General features: G+C 36.2%; 1 protein-coding gene across 5 annotated transcripts in view; it reads right to left on the bottom strand.

Moving 5' to 3' along the window:
- LOC121976919 (sodium/hydrogen exchanger 8-like) overlaps positions 1 to 13,327 on the bottom strand; it is a 106,297-nt gene that overhangs the window by 76,148 nt on the left and 16,822 nt on the right. For 3 of the 5 annotated variants that reach the window (XM_042529333.1, XM_042529332.1, XM_042529335.1), the window contains exons 4-7: positions 7,925 to 8,002; positions 7,662 to 7,819; positions 3,935 to 4,036; positions 3,742 to 3,859 (exon numbers count right to left, since the gene is read on the bottom strand). In XM_042529333.1, the coding sequence (XP_042385267.1) occupies positions 3,742 to 3,859; positions 3,935 to 4,036; positions 7,662 to 7,819; positions 7,925 to 8,002 (456 nt within the window). Of the gene's footprint in view, positions 1 to 3,741; positions 3,860 to 3,934; positions 4,037 to 7,661; positions 7,820 to 7,924; positions 8,071 to 13,327 lie in introns of those variants that run through there. The other 2 variants (XM_042529334.1, XM_042529336.1) reach the window with 2 other exon arrangements.

Genomic DNA, 13,327 nt, shown 5'->3' with positions numbered 1-13,327 from the left:
AGGAAGGGAGGTACAAAAAATTATTATATCTGCTAGATTTTGGGACTATATTTCAGATATTCTTATAGCAGTGGAACCCTTGTACGTCGTTCTACGTAAAGTCGATATGGACAAGAAGCCACAAATGGGCAACGTCTACCGTCTAATTCACGAAGCCAAAGAGGAAATTAAGAGATGCCTACAATCACCAAGCAAGTATCAATATTATATTGATATAATCACTACAAGATGGGACAACCAAATGAGAAAACATATTCATTTGGCAGGTGCGTATTTTTTATGATAAAGAATTTTAAATATTACTATTAATAATTATATATATGCTTAATTATTTTAGGTTATTATCTCAATCTGGCATATCAATATCATTATAATCTTGCCACAAATGAAGATTTATTAGTAACCCTCAGAAATGTAATATCAATACTCCAAAAAAAAATTGAGAATTAGCTGCTGAGGCTATTAATGAAAGTTGATTATTTCGAGAGGCATATGGTTCTTTTAGCGATTCTTTTGCAGTGTCATGCAGATATAAAATGGATGCAGGTAAATATAGAAACAATTATTACTGATTTTTGTCAATAAATATAAATACTATTTTAATTTTATTCTTATTTATCTTACATCTGAGTGGTGATTACAATATGGAGGATCAACCCCAAATTTAAAAAAGATTGCAGTAAAAACTCTCTCGCAGACAACGTCTTCAAGTGGTTGCAAAAGAAATTGGTCAACTTTCTCCCTCATTCATACAAAAGTGCGCAATCGTCTTTCTTATCGTCGCTTGGAGAAGATGGTCTACGTTCATTATAATATGCGTCTTCAACTAAGAGCGATAACAGAAGAACAAGAACTGGAAAAACATGAATCTAGTGATGTAAACCCATTTGATATTGGATTTGTCCAAACTGAGGATGATCCAATGATGGATTGGTGGAGTGTCGTGGAGGCTGAGAATCTCTTACTTGATGAAACTTGAGATACACCACGACCATCTCAATTTCTTACTCAAGAGATTGAAAAAATATAAGCTAGAGGAGATGTCGGCGAAGAATATAATGATGAGGCTTTTGACCAAGAATTTCGATTTTCCGGATCACGACCGAGACGTTCTCAAACATCTCAACCTCAAAGTCAACCAAAGTCCATAGATAAAGACAAAGGTAAAACTCCTGCAATTTTTACTCAAGAGAAAAGAAAAGTCAAAACTCTTGCTTTTAAAGAAAAGGGTCAATTGAGAATTAGTGAAAATCCACTCAATGTAATTGATGAGCAAGAGCATGATGATAGTGATGAAATATCATCACCTTCTGACACTATAGTCCGACGAGAAGTTCGAAATGATGATAGTGATGTCAATAGCAGTACAAGTACTAATGGAAGCGATGGCAGTGGTGATGCATCTGGTGGCTGTAGCACTTATGTTCCTCCTACTCCGATACCGGAACCTTGGACGTGTGAGAAAGATTACACACATGCAACCCAAGATAAAGATCATAGAGGTAGAATTATTAAAACTCAGTATCAACGTTGATCTAAGGGTGACAAACAAAAGAAAGCTCATAATTATCATGATATGCGGGAGAGTTTAGCTGAGATTGATTCTGATCGAAGTTCATCATACTCTCAGCCTTCTTATTATAGTTCTGATGCATCATATGGTGATCCATCATATCAAAGCTCAGGGGTGTATGTTTATCCTTATCCTGTGCCTGTACCAGTTTCAATTCCAGTGGTGTCAGTTCAAATTCAACTTTCAGTGGTCAATCGAGACATGTTGATGGACATGTGGAGAAATCAATATCAATATTGCATGTCATGGGATGATTATTTAATCTGGGCATTGGAAAACTATGGTGTTGATTTAACCAGAATGTTGCAAGAACCAATGCTTCCATCTGATTCACGTCACTCCTTTTGGCATTAGTAAGGTACTGTATTATGATGTATCAATTTTAATTTGAGTTGTTCATATATCAATTTTCTTTAAAGAAAAATATATTTATTTGTTTTACCTTACATTTATATTTAAAATTAAAAACTATCGAAACTATATCGGCACAGCACGATACAATACCGAAACCGTATCGTTCCGATCTGAGACCGAAACTCCAACACGGCTTGAAATTTTAAACCATGAGTCCAACATTGTGTGGTCATGGTAGTACAGATAGGTCAAGGAGGACCCCATCTTTAGCAAGTGATGAAGTACCAGCAAATCAAGGTTGATTGGATGTCAGACAATAGAGGAAGTCCTAGAAGAGTGAATTGTAGGCAAACGTAAGTCCTAGTAGATCAAAGTTGACTTATGGCTAGGCACCTAGAAAATCTTGGTTTGTCAAAATCCACAAGATAGGAATTGGATGAAGTCCCAAAAAATGATCTCTAGGAATTGGAAGTCTTGTTTAGTCAAGCTTGACTAAATCTCAAAGACTAGGTCTGTAGGCAACGAAAGTTATGATAAGTCAGTCAATTATACTAGGCAGATAAGGAAATCTTAGAGACATGAGATTTCATAGCATGACACAGATTCAGTCTTAGAATTATTGGAATCAAAGTATCAATCGATTGATATAGGTCTCAATCACCTGGAGGTCAAGTCGACTGAGTAGCCAACTCAAGCTAGCAAGCAAATGAACAAAATGTTGACTAGTACAGTCCATTAGGCAATCGATAGGTATCAATTAATGCAACATGAAAAGAGTTGTTGGTCTGACAAGGTTGCGTACTTGCATAGCAACGATGAGCTACGGTAATTAGTCGACAAATGGGTTTGAACTAGTCAATTGATTAGTGGATTCTAGAATAGTGAGCAGCATATAAAAGGAGGAAAGCTTGGAAATTTTGACCTAACTCTGGAGCTTTTTAGAGATGATTCTTGAAAGAATGCAGGAGCATTGTTGAGCCATTTTCCAACCATGCAAAAGAGCAAGAGAGCAGCAAAGAAAAAGCACTAATTGTTGTAATTTTTTTAAAATTTTATACTTATTTTGCTTGTCTTTGTATTCCTCTTGTTGATGTAATAGCAGGTGTTGTAAAAGGTTTCTCCACCTACATATCCGGGAAGGAGAAAAGTAGTGGAATTCCAAAAGCAAAAGTGATTCATCAAAGAATTATAGGTCATGGAATACGAGCCTTGGGGACTTTCGAACCACATAAAACTGCATTATTTTGTGTTTTGAGTTTGTTGTTCGCATCCAACTGACCCAACACATAAAAGCAAGCTATGTATATATGCCCGCTTACTTAGAAAGTCTAATACAACATCATTGAATACCACCAACATCTTAGCGGAGCATAAAAATGTAAAGTTTCAAAATACTATTGTATAAAGTTTATCAAACATCTAAGCATCCTGAAATATTGCCAAATAGATTGACCTACTTAGAAGTATTTTTGAAGATAGCAAACCAACATTGGGAGCATTTAGTGCATATTCAAAAAGATTTTCAAATATCATAACCTATGAATGACTTGGATGATCAATTAAGATGTATAATTAAAATTAAGCTCTGTAAGCTTTGCAGAAGGAACCAAACAAAAGTGAAAAAATACATGATCAAAACAATAATAAATTGTAAACAACATCCCATCATTGCATCACCTAGATGGATAAATTTATTTAAGAACAAAACTGAGCCGTGATTGATTAAATGCGGTGCACTTGTCTAGTAACTTAGAATCCAGAAAGGTCTGCAAAGAAAATTCAACACGGGAAATGAAAGAGATGTCTAAACTTACCATGAAGAAAGCAATGTAGCTGACAGCTAGAGTCAGTGTGATCTCAATAACTGTGTCATTGAATATGAAACCCAACCATATCACAGATGCTATTCCAAAAGCTAGGCCCATAGCTACACTGAAATTAGAAAATTCATAACCAACATTGCATATTAACTTAGATACACTAAGATGAATAAAGTATATAACTTACGCTTCAAGTGAAACTTTTGATATAAATTCAATAATTTCACCCACATTGAAGCTCTGACCCATGACTATTTGGTAGAATAACTGGAATACAACAATTGCAGTCCTGAAAAAGAATAGTTTAGTAAATGGAGAAATTTCAGTCAATAAATGTGTTTATTAGAAAAATTGGTAAATAATTGTGTGTCCAGATAACTGATTATCAATTGGGTAAAGGTCTACTAACACATTCTGGTGCAATTATCTATGTCAATCACTTCATTGAGATGACTCATAACAACAATCTGTGCATATCACTCTTGAAGTGAGGGAAGATCCCTCACCTAAGTGACTGAACATTTTAAATTAGATTGGCCTAACACCTGACCCCATGTTATAAGAGCAAATTTGGTTGTCTTGGCCTTCAAAACTTAGTATATTGTGATATGAGATTGTTGAGATACCCCCACATCATCAGCATGTGTGTTTGTCTCTCCTAAGTGAGCAAAGGTCTCCATCCTAGGGAGACGGTATTACGCTTTTCCCAGGGCTTGTTACATACTTCATTTTTAAGCACTCAAAAGAAATAGATGATCTTCTACTTGTTATTTGGAGACAAATGGAATGTTCCAACATAGTATAATGTTTCATTCTCCAAACCATATTGGGAGTAGATATTAAGTGGAAATGAAAATCTGGGATGCATACATGACTACATGAATAGGAAAAAGATCAGGTCACCATTCAGATTATAGGATAGTAGATGGGATCACACCATATATTTATTCAATCGATATGTCTTCAATAATAAGGACAAATCATCAAACCATAGGTAGCTCCTTCTGCCTGCCTATATATGTATTACATTAGACATTTACATATTACAACTTGCCCTTTTATATGTAGATATTATAGCAAAGTCTCAACACTCCCTCCAAGATATTATAAAGTAAAATCCAAATTTGTTAAATATCTTCAATTCTAGTATCTCTGTAAGGATCAGTTAGCAATCCATCAACTTATGATTGAAATTAACAAAAGACGTAAACTCCTTATATTATACATTTTTCTCTAGCAAAATTATACACTATCTCCAGGTGCTTTTCAAAATGCTGGGTGACTAGCTTGGAAGCAACAAACATTATAGCTGGATTATCACAATATACATTCATTAGTTCAATAAGAGCAATATGCAACCCAGTTATTGTTGCCTGAGTCAAACAAATTCACATATGAAGAGGACCTTGATTTTCTATTTACTTTTGCACTTGATTTGACCACTTAAGTATACTTTTTTTGTGAAGATACTAGATTTCTACCCACAAGTACACAACTATCCAATGTAGAACAATCGATGTGGGAGCTTACCTAATTTCCATGGTTGCATCTTATAGCATGAAAAGTAACCTTAATGAAGAGATTGTTGGTTCCTCCCTTGTTGATTTCCCTCATGCAACTTGTTATTTATGATTCATCTATTAAATTTGCTTGAAGTGGGCAATTACATAATTTGATGACTTATCATATTAAATATCTTGAGACATGCTTGCTTTTATATATTTATAAATCAAGCATGATTGTTAATTGCTATATCTTAGTAGTAGTGAATTCCTAATAACATGTATTTTGGCTCATACATGTCACACATTTAGAGCAAGGATCACCAAGGGGATTGGAAAGCTCATTCAAGGTTTGATGCTTGCTGATTAAGGTTCCCTTGATAACTTCTCATATAAGTCTAAGTTTTTATCTATCAAATAATCTAGAGGTTGATTTTTCTTGTCTTATACTTATTTCATATTTTAAGTGTGATTGCTTCTGCATGGAACTAGAAGCAATAGTTATATCTTATATCTTTCACTAGTGAAGGTCTCCAACAACAAGGCCTTGCCTAGTATGACTTAAGAGGATCACAGGTAATTTAAGCAAGGATACTCGATGCCCTGACAGGCTAAGAAGGACCTAGGTTGAGGGTATGTCCCAATAAACGAGGGAGAGTTGATAGAGGTTGAACTGAGTAGCTCAGTAGTTTGATCATTGTGAGGAGAATCTAGTGATGTAACTAACTCATTGTAGTGGCATACTCCATCATCCCATTTAAGGGAGAATTTAGTGGATAAATTTCAAGGAGTGATGTAATGGACATGTTGTGGGTCGTGGATGTAGGAGCAAGTCTCCAAACTATATTACATAATCTTGTAAGTATTTGTTAGTATGCCTATTGTGTATTTATTTTGATGATGTATATATCACACTTTGATATATGAATCGTACATGCATACATTGTCATCTAACAAACGGAATTAAATTATATTTTACAAGAATTCAGGGCATCACCTCTAGTTGATTCCATGATCCATAACGCTATGTAACATTTATTTGCCAAATAATTTTGATTCATTATTATTTTTACGCAAAAGAATTTGTGATATGTATGACCAATACAAAAAGAACAAAGAATTATCAAAAAAAAATCTAAAACCACATGTTGGTGTAGAGCACCAATATTCATTTAGGGATAAATGGGGCAAATTAGCTAATGTTAGTGTGTGGTAGTTATCCTACATTGATGAAAATCCATGATGGTCAAACCATATTTGTAAATCACCATCTTATTTTTTGATTACCAACTTCTGTCTAGTTAGTCATCATTTATACTATATTTACAACAATAATAACTAAGTCTTATCCCACTAGATGGAGTCGGCTATATAGATCCTTCTACGTCATTGGGATCTATCCCTTACTATATCATCATCTATACTTAAATAAATTTTATCTTGTTTTATTGTTACTAACTAAGTCTTTTTATCTTCCTTTTCCGTATTTGTTATAGTTTCACACCGCCTAGCTAGAGCATTTATTGACCGTGTTTGTATCATCTTAAACGTGTCTCTCAGAGTTTTCCCTTAATAGATGCAACTCCGACTTTCTCTTTAATGCTCTCATTTCTTATTTTGTCCATCCTCGTCTACGTACATTTCTTATTATGTCTATACTTAAATCTTAAACCCTATATTTACAAAACTGCTAATTTGTATTGTTGCCTTAATTCCTTTATAGTAACTTTCTTGATTGCAACTTTCTGAATTTAATGATCTTGCAAGTTCCTCGTCGTGAAATCAACAATGTGATGGTTCTTTACAAAACCATGCACAGAGATTTATTTCTTTCGCCACAAGTAGTTACCACGGCAACAAGCGTTACAAAACCATGCACAAAGATTTATTTCTTTCTCCACAGAGTTACCATAACAACCAGACAACCATACAGAATTGTTTGTGAATCTTTCACAGGCAGAAGCATTAATGCCTTAATGGCCTTTCTAATCCACTGCCTTAACTGAAGATTCAAAGACCAGCTGGGTTTGTGCAATTCTCTATTTTCTGTATCCAATTTGGGCTTCCTAGGGGAAAAATTATATATTGAGAAAAAAAATCAAAAAAATATCAGCTTTTCACCTTTTCAAGTATTGATTTTATCACAAGAAAAATACACTAGATAAAATACTATAAAATGAGAAATTTAGAAATGAAAACAGAAAATTCCCATAAACAGAGTAGGGTCTCCATGCCAACACCCTTTCTGTATGTTAGTATGAGTTGGTGTCATTAAGCACCAATCTGTACGGATAATTGCGAGTTGGTGCCCAGTTTTAAGCACCACAAAATTGTATTGAAACCCATGTATAGATGAAATTTTTGTAAGGATGCAGCACAATATCTCAAATAAATGGCATGAAAAGGTCATACCCGTCGTTCATAAGGGATTCTCCTTCAATTATTGTCTTCATCTTTTTGCTTGCTCCAAGTTCTTTCAGTAATGCGACAACAGCAACAGGATCAGTAGCACTAAGAAGCCCTCCCAAAAGCAATGATGTCTTCCAATCCCAACCATAGGGAAAGGTAACCTGCAGAATTATTACAAAGCTTTTGAAGCCCAAGAGAGGTTTATAATTGTAGCAATGATGGACAAAGATGCCTCAAAGAATTCAGTATAATGGAAGTCAGCACACCTTCACAGCTGCCCCAAGGCAAAAGGTTGATATGAGAACACCTGGTCCAGCAAGCAGCAGCATTTGCATCATGCATTTCTGTACCAACAGAAGTTTAGTGGCAATCTTGAGAAAGTGCAAGCTAGCTCGGATGCACCATTTCTTACCTAATGATGAAAGGTAATTGTATGATACACATTATCATATAAATGGCAGCAAACTCATCAATCCTCCAATTGAAATGGGAATAAGATTGTTAATATCCTACCTTGTACATGAAAGGAATAAGGAACCAAAAATAATACATGATAGGCTTTACATAGTGCATAGTGCATTTTGGTACTTCCAATATCGTGGCTCGACCATAAGTGCCATGATTTTGTATGAGTCTAGAGAATCAAAGGAACCGAGTTATTATTAAATGAGTCTTTTCTTCCATACAAATGCTTGCTCTAAAAACCATGTTAACACTTCATCTCGTTGCTTAGAGTTAACCATGAGTATTTTTTTGTGTGGTTGCATTTCACATGTAACGCATGTTCCCTAGTAGTGCTCTCAAGTCATGGTTTAAAATCTCATGACAAATTGGGCAGCACGGGCAAACATTTCGTTCTACCTGCCAACAGGCACACCACTGACACCGGCACGCTTTGCACGAGGCGAAACTATTTAAGTTAATTAAACTTAGGTTAATAATTTCAATCAACTCCTAGTTATAGTTGGGATAATCTAAATAGGCATAAGTAGACCCTATTAAAACTATCCCATTAATTTAATACATATATTATTTATTTTAATTCTAAAAAATATAATAAATTATTTATTTATTTATCATACGAGGCGCCATAATCTAGTATTTTTTTCCTTTTTAAAAAATTTATTTATTTTTTTTAAAATATTTAGATTAATTTTTAAAAATTAATATATTTTATATTTAAAAAAACCAAAATTATATCGGCACAACACGATATGGTACCGAAACTGTATCGTTCAGGTCACAAACCAAAACTCTAAAACAGATTGAGATTTTAAACCATGCTCTCAATCAATAATTTTTACTTCACGAATTCTCTTAGTCTTATTTAATATTTCAATCCTTTTTAAATGATTCTAGTCATGGTTGTAAGGTCCGACTTTATTTTTTTAAGAAACAGTCAAGGGGAACATGATAATAAACTCTTTATTTTATTTAAGAAGGCTAAATTGCTATTAACCAACTAATGGACTCATGACTCGACCCAATTGGTAAGGAATGGACCCAACCCTAGGGTTTAGTTCTTATAAGAGGGGTGGTTGAAATTAAAAAAAAAAGAGAAGAAAAAGGAGAGGGAGAGATCTCGGCTTCGACCTTGGAAGGAAGAATGAGGCCAAAGGGACGCCCCATCGTTGCTCCTTGTCGTCACCTGCGCCAACACCAAGCCTCCAAGCACAAAGGCACCTCTGAAACCCTTTTCTTTTTACTCCTTTGAATCTGTATATGCAGCAGGTTTTCGACCTTTCTTTCTACTCCTTTGAATCTGTATATGCAGCAGGTTTTCGACCTTTCTTTCTATGCCTTTGAATCTATATACACAGCAGGTTTTCGACTTTTCTTCCTACACCTTTGAACCTGTATACGCAGCAGGTTTTTGAGAGATTTCTATGTTATACACAGCAGAATTTTGAGGGGGATTTGAGGGCTAGAGCAACAGGTTTTTGAGAGATTTCAGGGTTATACACAACAGGTTTTCGAGGGGGATTGAGGGTTAAGAGCAGTAGGTTTTTGAGAGATATCAAGGTCATACACAACAGATTTTCGAGGGGGATTTGAGGGCTAAGAGCAGCAGATTTTTGAGAGGTATTTGGGATATGTGCAGCAAGTTTTTGAGGGGGAATTGGGAGCTACAAGCAGCAGATTTTTGACAGATTACTTGGACTATTTGCAACAAGGTTTGAGAAGTTGTCGAAGGGTGTGTGGGTGTATAGCAGATTTTGACGAATGGTTGATCACTTGATGTCTAGGAGTGTAGATGTTTATTTAGCTTTAAATAGTTAATGATGTTCATATTTATTGAGCTTCACGTAGTTAGTGATATGCATGATTATTGGAGCCTTATGTAGATTAATGATATAATTGTTTAATTAGCTTTATGTAGTAAATGATAATCATGCTTATTTAGCTTTATTTAGTTAATGATATCCATGCTTATTTGAGCCTCATGTAGATTAATGGTATGATTGTTTAATTAGCTTTATGTAGTAAATGATAATCATGCTTATTTAGCTTTATTTAGTTAATGATATCCATGCTTATTTGAGCCTCATGTAGATTAATGGTATGATTGTTTAATTAGCTTTATGTAGTAAATGATAATCATGCTTATTTAGCTTTATTTAGTTAATGATATCCATGTTTATCGAGCTCATGTAGTTAACGATATACGGAATGCTTATTGAGCTTTATTTGAGCCTTATTTAAATGAATGGTATGAATGCTTATTTAATGATGAAAAAGAAAATGAAAAATGACAATGATGATAAGAATTAATGGAAATTCTATAAGGGTCAAGGCCCCAGAGGGACCCCGTTTACGGGACAAGGCCCCAAAGGGACCCCAATATCAGATTCTCATATTTGGCCACGACCTAGTGACGAGTTGTTGACGCCCTACCGCCTGGTACCATGGTTAAATAGATTGATCAATCGAACAAAGGATAAAGGATAACTGATGCATCTCCACCCAAGAATAATATATGATAAATGCTAAAAGAAAATACTATATAATGTAATGATTAAAGGATACACAAAAATGTTGTGTGATACTCATAGTTTAATGTTTTATGGAAAAATGTCTATATGCCTGCTTACTTGTTTCTTTGACAATAAATTCCAAGTAAAGGTAGATTTAATGATGCATGCGACTAGTTAAGGAATTTTTGTTACTATGATTTGGAGGTGTTGAGTTAGACTCGCTAGGTTTGGTTTGTGGCAGGTAAAGAAACGGATGACGTTGGAGGCTTGGACCCTTGACCACTCCCGAGGACCTTCCGATTCCACATAAAGAATAAATAAACAACATTTATGATTTAGAGAGAATAAAATAGTATTGAATTTAGATCTCCAAGATGTTTGACTAGTTTATTAATTACAAATAGTTTTCTTATTTATTGGAATGTTATATGGTGCATGGAATGTAAACAAAAAAAAACTTAGGGTCGTTTCAGTTGGTATCAGAGCAAGGATCTTGTAAGGGATGTGTACTGCAATTCCGGGGAGTTCAAGAGCTGAGCCCCAAGTCTGTGAGTTATTATCGTTTTGAATTGTATATGCTGAATTTAAATGCTTATATGATATAAAAGTTAGGCAGTTAAATGTCTCGAATGAGTGCAAGATGGTTACGAATGGGATTTGGATGATACGTGCAGGTATGCCTCCAAGATGGGTCTATCAAAGGCGTAGGGAAGATGGCCGTGATGGAGGAGAGCGTGAGGAGAGACATGCTGTGCCCGATCCCCCATCTCCGCTACCAGATGCTGCTACCCATATACTGGAAGGAATGGCTCAACTCCTGGAGCAGCATACTAGTAATGCCCATAGGGGACGAGAGGAGGACGTGTATGTGCAGTTCAGGAGGATGGACCCTAAGGATTTTGCTGGCACTACTACCCCTTTGTTGCTGAGGGGTGGATCCGATCTTGGAGGTGATATTCTGATACATGGATATGGCTGACACTGACAAAGTTCGATATGCCATATATCTGCTGAAGGATGATGCTTCTCTATGGTGGGAGGAAGTTGAAAAGGGGGTTAATCAGAATACCCTGACCTGGGAGGAGTTCAAGAGGATCTTCTACGAAAAGTACTTTACCACTGACGTGAGATCGAGGTTGAAGAGGGAGTTTATGAGTCTCCAACAGACAGACTGAGTTTGTCAAGAAGTTCGATAGAGGATGTCATTTTATGCCCCTAATCGCAAATTATGCTACTGAAAATTTGAGGCACTTTTTGGATGGTCTCAGGCCTACCATCCGCTTGGACGTTCTGCTGGCCGATCCAACTGAATATCAGGACACTATCACTAGAGCCGAGCAGTCCTTGAAAGATATCGAGTGGAAAGCGCAGAGGAAGAGGCCTCCTCCACAACAACAGAATAAGAAGTCATAGCCGAAGCCTCAAGGGAAAACGAAGCAACAACCACAAGGAGCAGCTGCCCCAAAAACAGAGGAAAAGTCATTGTGCAATGAGTGTAATCACCAACACTATGGTCAGTGTCAGTGGGGTACCTACAAGTGCTTCAAATGCGGAGGAGATGGGCACAAATGAAAGAACTGAAGGATCGGATTCAAGAACTACTGGATAAAGGATTTATTCGCCATGGGGCGCACCGGTATTATTCGTGAAGAAAAAGGATGGAAGTATGAGACTCTGTATCGATTATCGGGAGTTGAATAGAGTGACAATGAAGAACAAATATCCTTTGCCAAGAATCAAAGATTTATTTGATCAGTTGCAAGGGGCGTCAGTATTCTCGAAGATAGATCTCCGATAAGGATACCATTAGCTGGGGGTAAAAAAAACGGGCGTGCATAAGATGGCTTTCAAAATGCGATATGGACATTATGAGTTTATGGTGATGTCATTCGAAGTGACAAATGCCCCAATAATCTTCATAGATCTCATGAATCACGTATTTCAGCCATATTTCAAGTAGTTCATTATTATATTCATAGACGACATTTTGATCTATTCGAGGAGCAAGGAGGAGCATAGTCAACACTTGAGGATCGCTTTGCAGATATTGCAAGACCGAAAGTTATTTGTAAAGTTCAGCAAGTGTGAGTTCGGGTTAGAGAAAGTAGCATTCCTAGGCCACGTTATTTCGAAGGATGGGGTAAAAGTAGATCCTACTAAAGTCGAGGCAGTCTGAGGATGGTCAATGCCTAAAAATGCAACCGAGATACGCAGTTTCCTCGGTTTAGCGGGCTACTATCGGAAATTCATCAAGGGCTTTTCTTCCATTGCAGTGCCCTTGACGACCCTGAAGAAGAAGAATGTCAAGTTTACATGGGGAGTTAATTGTCAAGACAATTTTGAGCGGTTGAAGCAAGCGCTTACTACAGCACCTGTTTTAGTCATGGAAGAGTATGTGTTGTATACAGATGCTTCAAAGCTAGGTTTGGGCGCGGTTCTTATGCAGCGCAATCAAGTCATTGCATATGCATCTCGATAGCTAAAAGTGCATGAAAAGAATTATCCGACCCATGACCTTGAACTAACAACAGTTGTGTTTGCACTTAAGATATAGAGACACTATTTGTATGGGGAGAAGTGCAAATCTTTACTAACCACAAAAACTTAAAGTATTTCTTTACCCAAAAAGAGTTAAACATGAGACAGAGAAGATGGCTAGAGCTTGTGAAGGACTACGACTGTGATATTAGCTAG

The sequence above is a fragment of the Zingiber officinale genome, chromosome 4B, assembly GCF_018446385.1.
Source record: "Zingiber officinale cultivar Zhangliang chromosome 4B, Zo_v1.1, whole genome shotgun sequence".
In the NCBI taxonomy this organism is placed as follows: domain Eukaryota; kingdom Viridiplantae; phylum Streptophyta; class Magnoliopsida; order Zingiberales; family Zingiberaceae; genus Zingiber; species Zingiber officinale.
Note: the sequence above shows the minus strand (reverse complement) of the source record. Positions and strands in the feature narration are given on the sequence as shown.